Source organism: Amblyomma mixtum, chromosome 1 (assembly GCF_055824585.1).
Source record: "Amblyomma mixtum isolate Tamu chromosome 1, ASM5582458v1, whole genome shotgun sequence".
Classification (NCBI taxonomy): Eukaryota; Metazoa; Arthropoda; class Arachnida; order Ixodida; family Ixodidae; genus Amblyomma; species Amblyomma mixtum.
Window position 1 is genome coordinate 2424349 of NC_143012.1, and position 22464 is coordinate 2446812.

The 22464-nt window shown below is 47.6% G+C and overlaps 2 protein-coding genes across 2 annotated transcripts in view; one reads left to right on the forward strand and one right to left on the reverse strand.

Moving 5' to 3' along the window:
* Positions 1–22464, forward strand: part of LOC149365246 (leukocyte elastase inhibitor-like) — a 72612-nt gene that overhangs the window by 5614 nt on the left and 44534 nt on the right. The gene's annotated exons all lie outside the window — the stretch shown is intronic.
* LOC149365247 (uncharacterized) lies at positions 11863–17054 on the reverse strand. Its single transcript, XM_089541236.1, has one exon. The coding sequence runs from the start codon at positions 16264–16266 to the stop codon at positions 15370–15372; it is 897 nt and encodes a 298-aa protein (XP_089397362.1). The 5' UTR covers positions 16267–17054; the 3' UTR covers positions 11863–15369.

The following is a 22464-nucleotide window of genomic DNA, read 5'->3' on the forward strand; positions in this document are numbered from 1 at the left end:
TTCCGGGGCCTGAAATGGGAACAGTTGGGAAATGAAGAATACCTAAGTAACTTGCGATTCGCTGATGACATTGCCTTGCTAAGCCACTCAGGAGATGGGCTGCAAAGCATGATCAATGAGTTAGACAGGCAGAGCAGAACGGTGGGGCTAAAAATTAACATGCAAAAAACCAAAGTAATGTGTCAACAGCCTAGTAAGGGAACAGCAGTTCGCAATTGGTAGCGAGGTGCTGGAATAGTAAGAGAATATGTCTGCTCAGGGCCTGCAGGTAGTGATCGCTGATCCGGATCATGAGAGGGAAATAACCAGAAGAATAAGAATGGGGTGGAGCGGGTTCTCTCAGATCATGAATGGTAGTTTACCAATATCCGTTGTAGGTACGAATTTCGCACAAAAGACAACTGTTGTAGGTACGAATTGCGCACAAAAGAGACACACAGGAAAAAAACACGAGGGATACTGAAAGAGCGCAACTCGCCCAACAAGAAGTTCTTCTTAACTACCAATATCCCCCAAGAGAAAAGTAAACAACAGCTGTATCTTAGCAGTAGCAAAAGTGAGGCCGCCAACTGCCGTCGCCTACAAGCAAACACATTTCCCAGTCCGGCTATGTGCAGCGTCAAATACCCTGATCAATTCTCAGAAAAATCTAAAAGATGCAAAGCTAGGGCCACGCTCGACCATATGATATGGGAATGCCCTCGGATTCCCCCTGGGGCACTATCAATGAAGTCTAAGGATCTACTCAGCTCCGAGCCCCGAGCAAAGATAATCCGACTGGCCGAAGACGCCGCCAGCGCCTACGGGAGCCGTCTAAAGCTCGGGTGTTAGCCAGTGTAGAGTTACTGATGATGGCCACCTTTCTACTCCTTACCAGCACGGCAAGGTCCAAGTGTTCACCAGGAAGTGAGGCAGTTACTGCTCCTCTCGTTTCCTGATAACCGATCTTGGGCAGGCGTGTACCACGCGCGGTCACTCATCCATGTCCATACAAGGCGGCCATTCGGCTCGATCTACAGGGGTAGGTGGGTTGCGGCGCACGTCGAAGACGCCGCTACGATCTCGCAGAACGACACTAACACAGCGGTCGCTGCAAATTATACTGAGGCGATTTAGGATGGGAAAATCGGTGCGGAAGATAACTCCCCTGAGAAGAGACTGAGCACGCCATTCTCTTTCCCGATCCTCAACTCGATCGCTTCCTTCCGTCTTGAATAAATTCATTATCTTCCGAGTGCAATCGCACCTCACCCAAGAGAAATGAGGAAAGATTTCGTGGCTACGAGAAACTGCACCAGCAATCAAACGCACCCAGCAGACACTCGTGATTTGAAATAGGCAACGCCTAAGTGAACAGCTTTAAAAGGCAGGACGCTACGTGCGCGCGGCGATGTACATACAGTTTATTTCAATTTTTTTTATTTCATTTCATTTTTAAGTGATTGTGCGCAGTGGCTGCTGGCGCGCACTTATTTTCGGACAATGCTTGGTCATTTGCGCGCGAGCGACGCGAACTTGATTGCTTATCTATTTTGTGAATAGTGTGCAAAGCTCTCCCCTGTCGTTTCTTGCTGTCGCTACCCTCTACATACTTCTCGCTGTCCTTTCCCTTTCATTTCTACCGGCTGCAGCTCGGGTGCTTGAGATATTAGATAGCAATTGCCGCGGCCGGCAACACTCTTTTCCTTCACCTTTTTTTTATTTTTAAGATAACCGACTACTACCACCACCTTCACTGTCGCACGCGTACAGGACGTTATCGCGAAGGCATATTCCGAGCCAAGTGTCATCCAAGGAGACTGAAATCGACGAGAAAAAGGACCATGTACGATCACCGGATCTGCTTCGTTTGTCCTTATCAGTGCACGGTTATATCCCCGGCTTCTTTCTCACAAAGGAAGTGTGCACCCAGCTGATAATGCACGCGCAAGGTCCATCTGCAGGCCGATAAAGGTCCGGTCACTGGTTTTGCCAAAAGGGGCGAAAACAAAACAATGAAGGCCATCATCGCTTATCGCGGTCGCTGACGTCAGCCACGCCTTCGCAAAACCGCGCCTCCAGCAACGATGAGCCACGATGGACTCCGCCGCGCATCAGAGGTTGAAGTGAGGACACTGGTTGGCGCGAGTTGCTCCCTGCCTTTAAACACCCAAAACGCTGGGCTGCTGTTTTCTGATTTGGGGCATCACCACGCTAGCACCCTTTTTAAGTTACAGAAAAAAAAAAGCAACAGGTATCATTAAAAATGCTAACTCTGACGGCCTCACAAAACCAATCTTTGATGAATTGAAGCTTCTACCCGTCACCGCATTGCACAGTTCAATACGCTACCGCCACGGCATATCCAAAAATGACACACACATCAAAGATCTTGCCTCCTTACGTAGCGCTGACCGCTGGGTAGTTCCTCGCACCCGAACAAATTCTGGGCGACAAATGTTAAAATACTGTTTGTCAACAACTCCCAACTAAGGATGAATCTCCTCACTGTGGAAGCAGACTGGACAAGTCATTTCTTTTTTTGGTTTCCTTCGTGTTCTCCCGAATTTGCCTACTGTTTTGTGTTCATTCGTAATGTATTCATCATCACTGCTGCTTCGTAGTAGGGTGTAGTGCCCGTCAAGCCCCCCGAGGGCTTCTTGCCTGCACCCGCAGCGTTGCAATGCACGTACGCTGTGATGCAGAAATAAATTTTATTTCATTTGAGTTTGATGCTGTTCCCAGAAGACCTTGCAGCTGGATACCGAGGAGGTGCGATGCTAGTCCTCCGCAGCACCAAGAGGTCAGATAAGACGATGGGCCATGTACGCAATACGGCGACTAATACATATATATGCGAACTACACGAAAATGCTGATGGGCCGGTCTCGCACAACTTGACAACCGCCTCTGCCGCGTGATGGTCCTCCACCGACCAGAGAGACGCGGGCAGGACACCAATCGGCCGAGAGCTGCTGCTGCCTCGGCCGGCAGGGAACATGAAAGAACGTTGGAAAACGCATCAGACTCATGCATCGATCTACCCGCCCATTGCCGTTCTTGCAAGGACGACAACGATCAGAACTGTGAGCCACGGCTTGACAAAATCAAAATTCTGACGAGGAGCAAAGGTACATTAGCTCGGGAAATATCGGAAGCCTTTTTTATCAGGACGAGAGGCGACATGTGTGTCAGCAGCACTTCTGTCTCCCTGCATGCCAGCGGATTCACATTGCTTGAAACTAGACGACGAAATGCAGTATGCATGCTCTCCTTAATCTATAATGCTTTCTTTTTTTTCTCGCTCTCATCTTGAAAAACAAAACCAAAAAAAAACCTATGCCCCAACTCCCACCCTCCCACCAGAAGTATTCTCCGAACTGCCGCCAACACAACGCACAGCTAACTCCAGGACATCACAGCGTCGGCTCTTAGCGCAGTGTTAAAACGCGACGCTGCGCTTATCGTCCACTGCCGCCACTGGCTGGACGCGGGGGGCACGGCCACGCCGCATGCTCCGAGCACGTGGCAATGCGTCAGCCTGTTTATTTGCTGGACAGCTGAGCGGATAATGTAGATGAGGGCGATACTTTGGAATTGGGCAGTGATAGGGAAAGCGTGTCAAGAAGCGAGGCGCGCATGATAAACTGCCAGTGGACTCATCCTCACCCCCTTTTGACATTTTTTTTTCTTTTTGCTAAAGCCGCCGCGGTGGCAGAGTGGCTGCTGACACGAAAGACGTGGGTTCTGTCTCGGCAGCGGCTACTGTGCGATACCAGTTAAAGAACCGCAGGGGCCGAAATTATCCGGAGCTCTCCGCTACGGCGTCCCCCATAGCACGAGTAGCTTTGGGACGTTGCACACCAATCACATACAAAGGCGGGAAAAATGTTCGCCACGCTGCTGTTTCGCCTTTCGTGCCTCGCCTGGACCAGGCGGAAAGAGCCCATGCTTTTTCTCGTCACTGGCGAGTTGCACTGTATGCGCGCAACAGCGACGTCGCTGCCAGTGAAAGAGCATCCTTCTTTTCTGGGAAGCAAAAATGGAAAAGACTCCCGGCTCAGCCTGTGCCGTTGAAGCGACGGTATCGCCAAACCAAAAAAAAAACGAGAGTCACTCGGGCCCCCTCATACAACGGCAAACGCAGCGACCGGCCAAAAATAGGAAACGCCAGCCACAAGTGAAAGCGCGGATAAAGCGATGCTGACATGAGGGACAAACAGCCCAAAATGCGGGAGCATGCGGTTTCAGGTGCGCCCGATAAAGGATGTTCCCTTATCGCGCCGCAGCTTGGCGTGTTTGTGTCTGTGCACACTCTCCGAAAACGGAAGGCCTCGCTTGTCTTCTTCCTGCAGGGCGATGTGCCTTCGAAAAAGGAGATCCGACAGAAGCATCCTTGGGGATATATCTTCTTACTCACTTCTTTTCCGAGCATCACCACCTCGACAGCATTGCGTTACAACGAGGATACGCGCAGAAAATGCCAATGGCGTGCTTCGCATTTAAAATTTCTCTGAGCATGGGTTAAGCACGAGGCCTAAACCCCTGGCCTGTACCAGAGTTGCTGAACACACGGGTGATGTGGGCCACAAATAGCGTTGGGCCGAGTGGAGGGTGGAGCGATCTAGATGCCCTCTCCATTGGATGCTGCAAACTGGTTCCATCCGTGCCCGCAAGAGCCCAGCGAGCGGCGGCCAGGCATACTCTGTGGCCGGCGTTCAGTGCGTGTGAAAAGTTTCTCGCAGCGAACAGTAAAGTGCAGACGGTGCAGTTCATGATGCGCAGCTGCCCGCAACAGCTTTCGGAGCACGAAAAATACAAAATTAAATAACGGTGCTCTAACCAGAGTGGGCTTTGCACTTCCCAATGCGCGGCTCCAACAGACAGCGAAGAAATACGGAAGGGACCACAAACACCATTGGGCGTGAAGGAGAGGCGCAGACGTGGGCTTGGCCTTAGAAGAGGGAGAAGCCTACGCACATTTCCACATCGGAACAGCGTCCACGGCTCGACCGATAATCGCCGCTGTCCGTCGTGCGCAGAAAGTTTTATTACCTCCTGTCCAGTTCACTCCATGCGAGACGCACCAGACTAGACTTTCCCCAGTTTGTTCAGAAAAAAAAAAAGTGACTCTTTATCGCACTGCCGAAAGTGATTTCCAGAGGGAAAAACATTTTCGGTCATGTGACGTGCCTCTTTGAATTTTCCGCATGCGGGTCGCACTAAAATATTTACGAAAAAATTGAAGCAAGTTTTTCTACATTCTAAATTTCGCCAGAACAATATAGAAGCGTGCACAGTACTTAAGTACCAGTCATGAATAAACCATCAGCAGATGTTCTTTAATACATTTATTTTTAGTTCTTTACTTTAGCCCAGAAAGCAACATCTTTACTATTATTTCAGAAAACGTAAGCTTAATTCGTGACAAATGCGGCTTGTAGGTAATAAGTCGTATTAATACACTTAGCGATTTTTATCGGAGCAATTTTCGTTTTCGGCGAGAAAAAAATTTAAGCTGAGCGCCATTACCACCGGTCCCGTAATGCCACTGCACTGCACAAGATAGCGCTGCTCGAGACACTGATCTGCCGTGCAGCCTCTCGTCCAGACGGCACCAGCGCTTCTCACGCGGTGACTCGGCCGAAGTAGTGCAGTGCAGCAGACGTCATTTCTCCCTTCCAGTGGACCATTCAGTTGCTGAGGCGTGTTTTTCTGGTGCTACGATAAAGTTTGGTAAGCCACAGGCTCTTACATATGAAAGTCGCCACAGCAATTGTGGAAGAGATAACGCATTGACCACCATGAGTCTGCGTTCCAGAAAGTGTGGTATGAGTTCGTTTTTTTTTCGTTTTTTTTTTTTCACGGAATAATCTACGGATGATACGGAAGTAGCGAAACGAGTGCTTAATGCGACGGCGTGCGAACGAATCTTCCTCAACGAGGAGAGGACCCTGCCGATTAGGGGGATGACAATAACACGAGAGGCGCTCTGCGCATGCGCACTGGCGCCCCGCTATCCCCCTGATCGATGAAGCTACGCAGCGCAGTATGCCAGGAGGCTGCGCAGCTTCGGTGCCTTCTCGCTGCTGCAGCGTGTTTGCTCAGCTGATGCGATGAAACCGACACGCCGTGGCTCAGTGGACTCCTCTCGCCCCACGCCTTTTGCGAGACTGCCAAAATATGGAATTGAGAGAGGATTATTCGCTTCACGCCCGACATTCTCCAGGCAAGGTACGAGAAGAACTGCTGCAGCGCACACTCACCACGAGCAGTAACACGGCCAACACTGCACCTGCATTCGATCGTGTCACGCAAGACAGAGAGCGTATATTACACTGACATGTAACTCGAACCTTCATCTGATCACGAAGCTTCTGAACCTCTGAACGGTCCACTTGGAGAGCAGAGCACTAAAGCTGGCGGGGGAATGCATGCCAACTGGCCACGCTCTACTTCACATCCCTGGGAGTCCTCGCACCACCGCTGATTAAGCGATGTGCCCCGTGAAGGCTGGTGGGGCTCGTGAGGTTGCTCTTTCCCGGCGACCAATCATCGATTCAACCGCCGGGGTGGGCAGTTGGCCCACAGTGCGGCGGGAGGCTGTCGACTCTTCGCTCACCACGCCGACGCCGCATTTCCTTGGCAAGAGCGTGCCATGCAGTGCAGTGGCATTACGGGCCAACAATCACCGGCGGTGATGGACTCCAATATTTTTTCTTAATTAATTCATAAATTAACATGGTATTATATGTAATGAGCCTCATTTCGCGTTTTTACTTGCAACAAATAGCAATTTTTTGCAACTTCGGAATTTTTCGAATTCAAGCATTTTTACGAAGAAGTACACATGTCCAAAACAGCCGGGGTGGGGGGTGGAACTGAGGAAATAGTACTTTTTGCACTAAACCAAAGAACTAAATATATATAAAACATTTCCTGCTGGCCGTTTATTCTTGGATGAAGCTGAAGTACAATGCTTCTACATTGTCCAGAAAAAATATCCAGCGTAGAAAAAGCGTTTTATTGTGCACATTTTCAGTGAGGCCGTCTGCACAGTTCACAGCGTTGTCGCAGCAGGAGAAAAAAAAAATTGCCCCGCAAGTATTAAAGGAAATTACTTTTTCTGGAAGAAATCCGGAAAATTTTCTGGAAGAAATCGTCTGGCGTGGAGCGAGACGCATCCCCCACCTGGAGGCCATTCTGCGTAGCCAGCAGCAAGGACGCAGGGCCCCTCAGACGGACCATCCTCCGAGAATGACTCGAACACTATAGCCTGCGCCAGCTGCAGAAAGCAACGTGCGCAACTGAGCAACGACACTCGGCTGCAGCGCAGACGCGGGCAACGAGCGGCAGAGCGAAACCCGTTCTCCAAAAAGAGAGGCTGGTCCGGTTCTTCTCGCGTCGATGGCATCACTCTCGTCGTCGGCCGCTTTCAGGCTAAAAAGGCGGCATCCTGTGCGCTGTTTGTGCGCGTCCCTCCGGCCACGGCGGTCATCGGCTTCGAGTGCACTGTCATCGCAGAGGACGGCCCCTGCCTCTCCGCAGGTGAGCGGTGTGCTTCCTTCCCGTGGTAAAGCAACTTTGGGATGTGACCATTCTTTGGCATTGTCCGTTGCACTCCACGTACGGCAAACCAGATAATTTTTCTGCGTCGCATTTCCTCCAAGCAGCAACCGAGGGGAACGACTTTTCCTCCAAGCCATCGTCTCGCCATTAGTTTTCCCACTCTTCACAGATAACAACGCTCATGTCCTTCCCTCCAAAGAAAAACTGGGGCATTCAGGGAAATCAAGGTGAATTGCGCAAGTATAGCTGCTAAATCGTTATATGGCACAAGCAACACCTGCTTGGCATTGTACTTCGTGGCTCAGTGGTTATGGTTCTCGACTGCTGACCCAAAAGACGCAGGCTCGATCCCGGCCGCGGTGGTCGAATTTCGATGGAGGCGAAATTCTAGAGGCCCGTGTACTGTGTCATGTCAGTACACGTTAAAGAACCCCAGGTGGCCGAAATTTCCGGAGCCCTTCACTACGGCGTCCCTCAAAGCCTGAGTCGGTTTGGGACGTGAATCCCCCATAAAGTAAACCAAGCCATGTAGAAACATTCTTTGGGAGTAGCATGATCTGACATGTTGCGGTGTGGACGTGAAGCCGCCACAAAAAAAGCAGTCACATTCAACGCACTTGGCGCTGCAATGGACGGCCGCAGCTGTCATCCCGACGGCCGCACATTGTGGAGGCTTGTGCTGGTGGGAACACAAGGCGGAATTTGTGGTTATTTCTCCACTTTTGGATACTTGAGAGGAAAATTAGTTATAAAGAGAAAAAAAGTCCTTGTTGTGGCATTATCCCTTCTCGTGTGATAGTATCTATCGTAGCAAGTGCACGTGTACTCTTGTGATGCTCGGCGCATGCGTGACGTACTCAGTGTCTGTATATATATATATATATATATATATATATATATATATATATATATATATATATATATATATATATATATATATATATATATATATATATATATATATACTTGTCAGGCTGCAATAAAGGGGACTTTTTTCCATGGGCGTGGGCCTGGGGGCCACGCACGAGTCTTCATCGATGTGTCGTCCTGCGAAACACCACACTTGTCACGCATAATTACGGGTATAGTGAATAATTGAGAGCTCTGACTTCGTTCCCTTTCATATCAGAATAGAACACGCCTGTCAAGAGAGGGGAAAGCAGCAGAGTAAATAAGAGTGCGTAAGGACAGAGAAAAATATCTGGGATCGTTCCTAACTACGTTCTTAAAACAGAAAATGCCACAGCATTTGGAAGTTGGCCCACCCTCGAAAATTTCAAAGGACCTCCAAACTTTTGGAAGTCGGCCCACTCCGAAAATTGGATTAAGGCGGATTAGGGGTTCGGATATATCTTAATGATAATCCAATGGAAGGTACTAGAACAATCTAGTCCTCAGATTTTCAAATTTGGCGTTGCTGATGAGTTCACCACACTCCGACCTATCAGAGAATTTCGTTACGGAGAAACAGGAATTTTTTGGGGGTAACGACGAACCTAAATGTTATTTCATTAAAATCGAATGCCTTGTGTTGAAGGCTTCTCAAGCGCTATGCATACAGCCAGTTGAAAGCTTCGTCGTGCCTGCGCCATATTCCATTCATCAGAGATGCAGACCCGGTGAGCGGCCGAACTCGCTTGCTGCTATGCAAACATGGACCCAGTTGCAAGAAAAAACCTCCCGGAGAAGCGACCTGGGTGAGCCACCTGGCGGCGCCATCACAGCCTGCCCCGTGAGGCGCACCGTGGCAGTGAACGGGGGGAAGAGCGCACTGGGTCGCCCCACCGCTGGGTAGCTTTTAAGCGCTGCACCTTGAGGAGCGGGTCGAGGACTTGCGGTGATCAGTGACTGCAAGTCGAGAATGACCAATTCCGCATGCATATAGGCAGCGACACCGGGTTAATTGGGACTTTAACGCGTACGCTGAGGTCGCCCAGTACACGAGTGCCTTTGTATTCGCCTACACGGAAATACGTCCAACGCAGCCTGGATCGAACCCGCGACACGCATGGGATCAAAAGCCGAACGCCAAAGCCACCGCGGCGGGTTATCCTGACAAACAACAGAGGAAAAAGTGTCGTCATACACAGCACCCTGTCAGTCGTGAACCGGGCTCTTGGCTGCTCTTGACGTCGTGCCGGGTTGCGTATGCATGCGCACGAATCTGCGGAGAACTCTGCCTGCAACCCTATAGAGAAAGCAAGACTGCTCGCGTCACACCCTGTTTGTACGGGCGTGCAGAGGGGTGAAAGAAGCCACCGACGCATCACTCGCCTCTTTACGAAACGATGCGAAGGTGCTACAGGACCTCTGGAATGCACGGACATGCAGGCCCGCGCGGAGCACTTTCACGTGAGCGACCGAGAAAAAGGATTCGAGGCAAAGGCGCTCGTCGCACAAAGGCTGCTCTGAGGCACTTCACTGCTGATTATGCGTCGTCGCGAGCGATGCAGAGCAACGGAGCAGTCGGGCGCCGCGCTTCGTTGATCGAGGACCTGCTTCACGCTTGCCGAGCACGTCATGGCCGCAGCCGCTTGTTGCGTACATCGCTCAGGAGCACTAAGTTGGCTTTTCTGTTCTGGTTGGTCCGCGGGCTTCATAAACATTGCGTACTGTGGTCACGTGCACTAAAAGAGTGTGCGATAAAAGCAACCGACCGTAATCGTAACCATCGTCATCAGCTGAGTCCAGTGAAGGACAAAACGACCGCCATGTTTAGTCATTTGTCCCACGTGACCACACCTGAGATACACAAGCATGTGACACACGTCGGTTTGGCGGTCGCATTTCGATGGAAGCCCGTGCACTGTGCGATGTCAGTGCACGTTAAATAACCCCAGGTGGTCGAAATTTCCGGAGCCCTCCAGTGCGGCGTCCCTCATAGCCTGTGTCACTTTGGGACGTTAAAACCCCATAAAACGAATGAAGTGAAACGAAACGACAGAGCTTGCAAGTGAACCGAGTGAAACGTGCATCACGCATACGGCACCCTTGCAGCACGCGTACACACTGATACAACATGCTCAGAGCCTGTATCAAAACCTGCGTACAGCCGGAGCATGGCGACATGACTCTGCGGACGGAAAGTGTTGCAACGGACGGAAAGCCGACGTCCATGATCTGATCTGCCAGCGTAGCCAGGGATTCCAGGGGCTGAGACGAAGACACGCTCAGGATCGTGCGCACCTGCGGAGGCAGGCGCTGCAGGAAGAGTTACCGCAGGAGCCCGCTGTCGTGGGAAGTAGCCAAGTCTCCAGCCAGGGCGATCATGCGACGCAACCGCTCGGTAGGTTTGCGGTCTCCGAGCTCTTCTGAGGTAAGGAGCTGCTGTAGACGACGCGGCTCTCTTTCAGAAGTTCGCTGGATGAGTGTCGCTTTAAGATGACCGTAAGGGCGATCGGCAGGCGGAGAGCGCAGGACGTCACGAACAACCGCAGCAGTAGCAGGCGTGAGCGCACCAATGACATGGTCGAACATGGTCACCTGTGGCGTGATGCGGTGCCGGCGATACAAGGCCTCGATGGTGAGGAACCAAAGTTCCGAGTCCGATGAACGGAATTCGGGGAGCTGGAGGGCGGAGACCGCGGACTCATGAGGTGACGGCGTGAGAGGCAACGGAGACGGTTCATGAATGGAGGGATTCATGGCCAGGGCGAAGGTAGGCGGGGTCTCGAGTTCCAGGCAGTGGTAGGCCTAGCGAAGCTGCTTATGCAAGCGCAGGGCAGGAGCAGTGAACGAAGACGCGAAGTCCGGAGTCACCAAATATGTGGAAACGAATCGCAGAAACAAGTCGTCATCGGGTCTCCAGAAATATTATTGCGTTAGCAATACTACTGTAGGTTTCGCCTCGTTCGGATGACGTTGAACAGCCGCTGCGCCGAGCAGGTGGCGCGCCGTTGCTTCAGCCGCGCTCCGCCAGATGGCAGCGCCGTCGGCGCGCGGCAGCGGCGAGAGCAGTTTGCTCTGTCTACGACAGATGGCGCCACTAGAAGGTCCGCCACTTCTGGCTTTCGAAGCCGGCGTTAGCAGCATTGGCGCGCAGTGCGAAACGCTGCTGCGCAGCTTGCGTAAGTACGTCAAGTGACTCTTGAACAACCGAGCTGTAATTATCCTAATTTCTAGTCAGACCACAAATAAATAACACTGAGTAGGGAATTGGCCGAGTAGGGGAATCAAACCAGGGTCTCCGGAGTGCGAGACGAGTACGCTAACCACTCCGCCATACCAGCTCGATGGTTTGGAATGAACAAAGGCGTGTCTAGTGAATACGGTGTCTTCGTTCACTTCCATTTTCCTCCCTTCCCATTACGACGAGGTTCAGGTGTCCACCGAGATATGCGAGACAGATAATAATAATAATAATAATACTCTTTATTTGTGTCGTAGGGTACACGGTCGACACTGGAGGCCGGCAGTAAAAGCTGTCACAAACGACAGCTTGACAGAGCCGCAGGCCCCCATGCACTTGGCAGCAGTACAGTGTCAATGCTTATATGCCAAAAAAAAAAAATGCTATACACAGTACAGCTCACAGTACACCCTGATAAATAAATTCCATTTTCTATACAGAACACAACATAAAATTTGTGATATACTGCATAAATTAATAGAAAGAACATAGAATAGAGCATACAACATGATGGATAGAACATAAAATTACCGTGGCTTAAGGCATGAAACAATGAGAGATCGATTCTATGAACTCATAAGAACAAAATACACAGGCGGTTGTAGTCTAGTAAGGCAAGAAAAGATAGTTAAGATTACAGTTCACTCTACAGGAGGAAATAGCATGGATACAATACAAAAAATAAAAATCCGGTAGGTAAACATGGTCACTTAGTGTAAGGAGAAATTATTCAGTTGAAAAGGATATGGGTGTAGAAACAAACTCAAGTATTAAGAAACAGAAAAAGAAGTGTAATTGCGGTTTGTCAGGGACAATCAGGCATGATCATTTGGACATGTAGTATTTTCTGATTTCTTTAAATGAATATATTTGTAATTGTACATTTCCTTTATTCAATTTATTCAATAACCTCGGCAACTGATTTTGCAATGTTTGGTGACCATATGTTGTACGGTATGTTTTTACCATCCAGTATTCGCTGTAACGGGTGGCATGACTCGGGGTGTGGTTTTGTAGATTTGCTAACTGTTTTAAGAATGTACCACCATTCTTTACTTCCTGTTTATAAAGCTTACTCAGTCGGTAGTCATACATTGTCATAATAGGCATCACATTGTATTTTAAAAATATTTCATGAGTGTGAAAGCGACTATGTACATTTTCTACTGTACGAAGAAACCTTTTCTGCAGTATATGAAGCTTTTGTACATTTTCCTTTGTTGTAGATGCCCAGACTAACTGACAGTAGTTTAACCTTGAGGAGAACAGGGTGTTATAAATGGCCAGCATAACCTTTCGGGGTAGAACATTTCGATTGCGATATATGAGACCTATAACTTGAGAGAGTTTTGCTGCTAGATGGTTGATGTGATAATCCCAGGATAAAGTTTCATGAAAAATAACTCCTAAGGTTTTAAAAGTAGGAACAATTTCAATCGGAATAGAGTTTAAGGCTATATTTCTGTTTACTGTTATATTTCTCCCCTTAGACCTGAACAAAATGCATTTAGTTTTGGACACATTGATCGTCAGGCAGTTTTTCTGAGTCCATTCCCCCAAAGCATGTAGTGTAGATTGTGCGGAGTCACATAATTCTTCAACATCTTTTCCTGCAAAAAAAATGCTCGTGTCGTCGGCATATATAATAAATTTTGCAGTGGGGGAAATATTAGTAATATCATTTATGTACATGTTGAACAGGAATGGACCCAAAATACTGCCCTGCGGTACACCACTACGCACCTCTAGTTGTTCAGAGACCGAGTCAGCTATTTTAACTATTTGTTTTCGATGTTCCAAGTATGATCGTATTAAACATATGGCTTGGCCACGAAAACCATACCGCTGACATTTCAGGATTAATATTTCATGATTTATGAGGTCGAACGCTTTGGAAAAGTCTAAAAATATTCCAAGTATAAAATTACCTTGCTCGAAATGTGTTAAAATATGTTCCTTTAGTGTCAGAAGAGCAAATTCTGTACTTAGACCTCGCCGAAAGCCATACTGAGAGTTAGTTATTATCTTATGTTTTTCTTCAAATTTGCTAAAGCGGCACAATATCACTTTCTCGAAAGCTTTAGATAAAATAGGTAAGATGGAGATAGGCCGATAGTTGTTCATGTCATTCTTGTTGCCCTTTTTATGAACAACAGTTACTCGTGCAAGCTGCATTTTGTGGGGAAAGACACCTTGGCTGAGACCAAGGTTGAAGATATGTGTTATAACTGAGGCAAGGAGATCAGCAACATATTTAAGAGGTTTTGTTTTAAAACCATCGACATCTCTGGCATTACTGTTGTTTAGGCTCGTTATAACTGTGACCACTTCAGCCTCGCTTGTTGGGTACAGAAAAATTGTCTCTCTATTCCATCGAAGGTTTTCCAGATTGTTGTGAACGGTATCTTGCACCTTAAGATTAACAAGATATTTATTAAACGCATCTGCAAGTGGTTTTCCAGTCAGTTCGGCACCGTCTATATTCAGTTTCTCAATCACATTCGGTGATGCCTTATAATTCAATAGTGCAGCTAATCTCTTCCATGTGATGTCTGTGGATCCTGGCTTAAATTCCAGAAGATTTGCAAAATGTTTACGACGTGCTATTGCTAAGTCCTTGTTCAGGCGATTTCGATAGACTTTAAACTCTTTATATTTATTCAGATCTTTAGTTTGGATAAAGAGATTGTAAAGATAATTTTTATAACGAATTCTTGTTTTCAGTTCAGCTGTGACCCAAGGCTTCCTAATCTTTCTCTTTTGTTTAATACGCACTTCAGGAAAGCTAGCTGCGTATACAGGCTGCAGTATTTCAAGAAACGTGTCATAAGCTACGTTGACATCATTACTTTCTAAGACATCCTTCCAAGATAGCTTTTCTATTTTTTTCCGAAATATCGAAAGGTTTTGTTCGGTAATATGTTGGACTGTTAGTGCGGGTCTTGAAAGCTCACTCCGTACATATCCTTTAGTGCAAAGGAATATCGGTAAGTGGTCACTGAGGTCGAAAGAAAGTACTCCTGACCTAAGTTTATCTTGACTTACATTTGTAAGAAACATGTCAATGAGCGACTGTGAATTTGCAGTTACTCTTGTCGGGAGGTTAATTACATTCCTAAGCCCATTAGCATTTAACAGGACTTCAAAATTGGTTTTTGTCGCATCATTTTTAATCATATCAATATTCATGTCCCCACCGCAAATGAGACTCAGGTTATTATTAGTAATAAAGCTAAACAGTTTATCTAAATAGTTGAAGAAACGCAGCGTTGAACCATTCGGCGGGCGATAACACACAACAAGTGCTGTGTTTTGTAATTTAATTGTCAGGATCTCATAGTCACTTGTTATTACCGAACACTCTGAGAGTATTTCGCAGTCGTAGTCTTTTCTAACCAAAATACATATCCCGCCTCCTCGACCAAAAGGACGATTTAAATAGTATGTTTCATGAGACGGAAGTCGGTAGACGTTTGTTTCATCAGTGCTCCACGTTTCCGTGAGCATAATGACGTCGGAAGGTTGCCCTATTTGATCAAACAACAAGCTTAAATCCGATTCCTTATTGTTAACAGACCGAACATTAAGGTGAAAGCATTTAAATGACTTGAGGAACTGTTTTCCGATGCAGCTTCCAAACGATTGTGGGAGTAGGTAGGCGTCAACGTCGGAGCCTGACATAGTGTGTGACTTTAACTGAGTTTCTCAAGATCAAGGCAACTTGAGATAACAATTGCCGTTTCTCCGACATCCTTTCTAAGTAGAATTCGACCATTTGAGTGCCAAGCGTACTTAAAATTGTTCTGTTTGGCCCAGTTCTTTGCATGAAAAAGTAGATCGCGGGCCTGTTTTGTCAAATTTTCCTGCACGTAGATTTTATCGTCACTTTTCTGCAGTTCCTTTCTGCTCTGCCACCACTTGTCTCGGTCAGCTTGTTTTGCGAACCGGCAGATTATACCCGGTGTTTTATCTTTCTTAGATGGAAGGCGATGTACAGCAACTACATTTTGATCCGATAGCTGTGGCAGCTGAGTCTGCGCAGCCAGGTCATTGATCTTAGTCAGCAGATTTTCATCCTGCGTTGCCGGAATTCCGTGGAATTCAAGGTTCAACTTTCGGCTTCGCCATTCAAGAGCATCAACATCGGCTTTGAGCTTGATTACTTCTGCGTCCTGTTTTTCAACTTTTTGGAGCCTTTGTTTGACATCTTTTATGTCTTTTTCATGCTGTTCTGTACGTGCCAAAAGGGTGTCGTATTTTTCACTCATGAAGTGCAACGCCTCCTCAATGCTGTGAACAGTTTCCGTCAAGGGCAACAACTGGTCAAGTTTGGCGCTGATTTCCTGCAACCACAGTCGTACATCTCGTGAGTCAGACTCGGTGCTCGGAAGTGTGGTTGCGTCTGCATGAGTTTTTGCGCGTCGGCAGGCTGTGCAGCGCCACGCTTTACGATAAACTTCACCCTTAGCTTTCAACGTGGCGTCTGAGATGCCCGAACATTTCCCTGTGTGGTATGTACCATTGCACTCACTACACTCAATGACAGCCTCTTCTTCAGAAATCTGCTCATCACATCCCAGACAGTTCATAACTGAATGTATAAGTACACTTCGGCAGCAGCAGCAGCAAGAGCACTAGGAAGCACAATATTCAATGGAAAGAAAAACACTAACCTGCAATGTTACAGGGCAGATTTTTTAGCACAGGTGCTTCTCGGTGCCACTGCTGCTGCCGGTGTGTCGGTCGCCCCCCTTCGTGCTTCTTTTAAAGGGTTCTTTGGTTGACGGCAGCGCCCGCTCGATGCAGCGACGATGTGTACGCTGTGACGTTGTGGCGATATCAGCGCAGCCGGGCACGGCCGCGTCTTCTTCGTTGGTATCTGCAATGTTACAGGGCAGATTTTTTAGCACAGGTGCTTCTCGGTGCCACTGCTGCTGCCGGTGTGTCGGTCGCCCCCCTTCGTGCTTCTTTTAAAGGGTTCTTTGGTTGACGGCAGCGCCCGCTCGATGCAGCGACGATGTGTACGCTGTGACGTTGTGGCGATATCAGCGCAGCCGGGCACGGCCGCGTCTTCTTCGTTGGTATCTGCAATGTTACAGGGCAGATTTTTTAGCACAGGTGCTTCTCGGTGCCACTGCTGCTGCCGGTGTCCTTCCTTTCCTTTCCTCAAAAACCAATTCACCGACGAGCAAGGCGTACAGCCGAACGGGCGTGGACTCCCTGGCAGCATGGCGGAATGGCCACGTGACCAAATATGGCGGCGCCCATGCTCCCGCGCTGTAAATCGTCTATAAATGCGCGCTTGCCTTGGCGTGAATGCTCTGCTATGCAGACCTCTAAGGAGAAGTGGCAGCGACAGGAAGAAGCGAGAAAGCGACAACGTGTACAAGAGAGGTGGACGGATGAGATTAAGAAGTCTGCGGGGATACGGTGGCCGCAACTGGCAAAGGACAGGATTAAATGGAGAGACATGGGAGAGGCCTTTGCCCCGAAGTGGCGTATTCAAGCTGATGACGACGATACAATTTTAAAATAGAAGGAAGCGCATTCGTATTTCACACCCCCTTTTCTCTTTTGAACTTACAGAATAAATTTATTTTTGCCGACATTTTACACTTTTACATAATGTAGAAAATACTTTATGAATTTCCCAGAAATCCAACCCTTAACTGGGGCGCGTAAACGTAATGAGAATTTTAATAAGAAGTTTACTCTTTCTATTCCTCTTCTAAGCAAAGGAAGAAAGGCATTCACATTTCTACAAGCGTTTTCGGGCCTTTTGCAGGGAGAGCTTGTTGATCAGATGTTCAACATTCACCCGCCTCAGAATCTCCGTCTCCACGCTTAGCAGCGACAAATCGTTCAGGCGGCTGTCAGTCATCGTTGATCGAAGCATGTTCTTGATGAGTTTTAGTTTGCTGAATGATCGTTCGCCTGTGCAGTTCGTAACCATCAAGCACAAAAAAAGTCTAATAGCGACATGAACATCCGGAAATGAACCTTCAAGCTTTTCTCGAATTAGAAGTTTCAGCATGTTTATCGCAGAAGAACAGCCTTCGTTGCACGCAAATGAAATAAACTGCTCAAGCTCATCGGGAAATGTGCCGGCCAGATCAGAAGGATACTTTGTGACGAGGTCCATTGCCTTAAGCCGCCGCTGTGCTGGGGAAAAGCTCTTCCAATCCGCAATAACAGCAATAATTGCGAGCACGATGTAAGCGCTCAAGCGAGCTGTGAGCGCATGCAGGAGGTTGTCGATCATGACGAAGAAGGTCTCAGAGCGAAAGATCTTGCGTCTCTGGTGTGCTTGTACTTTCAGCGCTGTCACGTCGTGTCGACTGTTTTGTTTTTCTCTGGTGCTTGCCTTGTATGAAGCATTGTTCAACGCCTCCTTCACAAGTTTTTCAATTTCATCGAACCTCTCTCTTAAGCCGGATACATAATCACACAACGATTTCATCAGGCTGACAGCAGCATTGAATGAGAGCGCTGGGCTTTGAAGTGCCTCGCTGGTGGCGCTCAAACGTTGCAAAACTCTATCCCAAAACTCGGCCATCAGTGCAGTTTCCAACGTTGTCATTGTGTTCAGCAAGCATTTTGCCTCGTGCTTCGTTTCTCTTTTCTCATCTTGACCTTCGGATAGTAGCATCAAGGCAGCTATGATTTCTTTAGTGCCGGCTACGAGAGCCCTCGTTGCATCCGCTCGAGCTGACCACCGCGTGTCTGAGACTTGCTTTGGGACTACCGCTGTCGCGTTTTGTTTCAGGTGGGTCTTGAGTACAGCCCAGCGATGAGTAGATGAAGCAAAGAAAACGTATATACGCTGTACAAACCCAAGAAAACTAACGGCTTGCACACAAGAATCTACAGCATGTGCCCCGACCAGGTTCAGTGAGTGGGCAGCGCAAGGGATAAAATTAGCTTGAGGGTTGATTTTTTTCAATTGCGCCTGCATTCCGGAGTACTTGCCAGCCATGTTGCTTGCGTTGTCGTATGACTGGCTACGACTGTATTGGAAGTTAACTCCAAGATTTTTTAAGAAGACAAGCGTTGACTTCGCGAGATGTTCCCTTTTGTGGCTGGTAAAAGGCAAAAACCCGAGAAAGTGTTCTTCAGGCTCTTCCTTAGCGGCGTAGCGAATTACCACTGTAAGCTGGTCCTTTTGACTCGAATCAGATGTAGAAACAACCGAAAGAAAGAAGTACTTGACACTCGCAATTTCGCAAGTGATTTTTTTTCGGACTACAGTTCCGAGAGCTTTCTACAACCTCTTCTGCAATGGTTGAGGAGAGGTACGATATCTTGCCGCGTCCAACATTTCGAAGTTTTTTTATATGGGCAGCGAGAAAAGGATCAAACTTGGCGATCAGTTCGACACCCTAGGAAGTTGCCATTTTGGGAAGATCCGATTAAATCATTACATCCCCTGAGAGGGAGCCCTCGTTCTGCCAGAAACATTACAACAGTAACCCCGCTCTGAAGGACATTTCTCCAGTAAGTTGCCCGTTCCGAGCAGTGTTCTTCAAGGGATCGAACGATTGAGGCTTTAGCAGAACGTCGCTTGCACAGGTCAAGCACGCATTGTCTGTGACATTGACGTTCATCATGTGCCTTCAACTTCGCATATGCCTTGTTCCATGAACTGAACCCATCTGGCTCAGAAAACTGGTCCGTTCCTGCCGACATCAGGGTACAAGGAAAGCAGTATATGGATCCTTTGGAGGGACTGTAGAGCATCCATTCGCGTAAGACAACTTCGCCGTTGGTGCGGTGAACATAGAACATTTCTTGCTTGAAGTAGCGGTGGTAGCCTTTCGGTGTCGCGTCAGTTGTCTGAAAGTACCTCTTCGAGCGACAGTAATCACCTTTCATGTGTCTAGCATTGCACATACATCCTGGTTTTGTTGTGCCCAAAAGTTGATAGTAACTGCGCGCAGGGGAAACCAGTCAGCGGGATCCGTGGACGTGCAAGGACCGTCACCAAGCACTGGCTGATCTGTATCGGTCGAGCTGCTTGTATCTGGAGGAACAGGCTCCGTCGCAGAGTCCGATGAAGCTGGTTGTTCAAACGTACTCGTTGAGGCAGTTGACTTCGACGCTATTGACGAGAGTGCCTCGCTTGCGTCTGTTTCGTCACAAACAGTACCGCTAAATGCACGGTCTGCTTGGGCACCTTCACTCGTCTCACTGGTCGACGGATTGCTGCTCGTGCTCTTGTCGGTGGCAGAATAGCTAGAAAGCTTAGGCATTTTTTCTAAAGTGTCGCTAAGGTATACGTCCGCCGCTATGGACGAGGGTGGCGCTGGTGAGCACTCTCGAGTAAAGTGACTTTACTCTCGATGTGAACGATGAACAAATAGCGCTAGTAGTAGCCGATACAGAAGGGAGACGGGGCCAGTCAAGCTGCCCTTGACGCAGCTTTTATCCCGTCACCCTCGCCACACCTCGTACATGCCCTGTACTTGTTGTGGGAAATAAACTGAAACTGAAAGTAATCGAGAAACGCCCCATGGAAAAGTGGGATTATAATCAGTTAGAACTACTCATCGCTGCAAAAATGAAACAAGTGAAAGGAGTAAACCGCTGGAGAGGAAAGAGGAAGCCACGAAGCTGGTGCAATATGGAAATTAAGGAGGTCATCGAACAACGACGGGTGGCTTCAAGGGAACACAGAGAAGCAAAAAGGGCGCAGTTATCTGAAGAGGAAATAGGCGAAAAATGGGAATCTTATCGACAAAAGAAAAAGCAAGTTCAGGTCCTAGTCCAGGCTAAAATGAAGCAGTCCTCTGATAAATGGCTGGCTGAAATTGGCGAGGCAATTAAAAGGGGGCCAAGAAAATTCTAGAACCATATAAGCTGGTTGGGCAAAACAAATAAAAGAAAGCAGGAACAGATTAAAGATGCTCAGGGAAAATGTTTAGAGGGAGACTATGCTGTGAACTGCATTACGTCAGTTATAGCTGCGTCTTTTAGCAACGACAATGGGGTAATCTCCCCAAGTGAGGTGGCAACACAGGACAGCACAATAGAGAACAGCTTAGAACTGACTAGTCTTAACTGGAAAAAGGCGGAAGCAAATATTCCTAAAACCACATCCGCAGGGATAGACGAAATTCCAATTAAGCTGATTAATGAACTTGGCCCAAGAAGCAAGGAAGCGCTGATAAAAGCATTGAAGATAATCATAACAAATAAGCAAATTCCGCACAGCTGGAGACAGAGTAAAATGCATTTGATTTATAAAGGGAAAAGAGATAAGATAAACATAAAATCATTCCGTCCGATTACGATAACATCTGTTATGTACAGACTGGCAATGCAGGCGGTGAAATTAAAAATGCACGCAGTCATGGCTAGAGGGTAATCGGATACTCGGAAAACTTCAGAATGGGTTCAGAAGGGGTAGGCGCTTAGATGATAGCCTGTTCGTGCTTGTCCAATGCATAGAAATAGCTAAGGCGGAAAACAGACCTCTGTATTTAGCCTTTCTGGACATAAGCGGTGCATACGATAACGTGAACAGGGAACTCCTGTGGAGCATATTAAAAGATTTAGGTATCGGTCATGAGGTATTTGATTTTCTACAGGAAATCTACCGAGATAATAAAGTTGAAATTACATGGGAAGGGAAAAAAAAGTACCACAACTGTGAGGGTGCACAAAGGATTAAGACAAGGTTGTCCTCTATCACCGCTGCTGTTCATGCTTTATGTGATAAATATGGAAAGAAGGCTACAAGAAAGTAATCTAGGTTATAATCTGTCGTACAGATTAGGTGGAAATGTAGTTGAGCAGCGACTCCCGGGTTTAATGTATGCGGACGATATTGTACTGTTAGCAGATAGCCAGGAAGATTTACAAACTTTGGTTAATTGTTGTGGAGACGAAGGAGACGCTCTAGGATTAAGTTTTAGCGCAAATAAGTCAGGCGTGATGATTTTCAACGATACAACTAATCAGGTGCTTACAATACAAGGCCACGAAATGCCTAAAGTGGCCGAATACAAATACCTCGGGATATGGCTAAACGAAGGGCAGATAGATATACACGGAAAAGCATGAACAGTCTCTTAGGGCAAAAGGACGAAGAGATGCCGGGATAATGAAACATAGGGCATTATGGGGGTACAACAAATATGAAGTACTAAGAGGTATGTGGAAAGGAATAATGGTGCCGGGGCTTACTTTCGGCAATGCGGTTCTGTGCTTAAGGGCAGAAGTTCAGTCGAGATTAGACGTAAATCAGAGAGCTGCTGGAAGGTTAGCACTAGGTGCCCACGGCAAAACCACAAACGAGGCAGTACAAGGAGATATGGGCTGGGCATCGTTCGAAGCACGGGAAGCTAAGAGTAAAATACTATATGAAGAACGCCTGAGGAGATTGGACGATAACAGGTGGGCAGCTAAGGTATTTAAATATTTATACAGAAAGAGCGTTGACTCACAGTGGCGGAAAAGAACTAGAAAACTAACCAGTAAGTATGCAGGTCATGAGGACGGAGAAAGAAAGAGCATTAAACGACAGGTTAAAAACGCTGAAGTTAAAAATTGGATTAATTCATTGGAAAAGAAGCATAGTGTATAACTATATCGATACTGGAAAAGGCAGATCAGGAAAGAATTTTTCTATGATAACTCAAGAGGCAGTGCCCTACTTTTTTAAGCTAGGCCAGGGTGTCTTAGAACGCGCAGCTACAAAAGGAAATTTAACGAAGAAGATGATACATGTGCAGTGTGTGGTAGATCTGTGGAAACAATTGGACACCTCATAATCAAATGTGATGGTA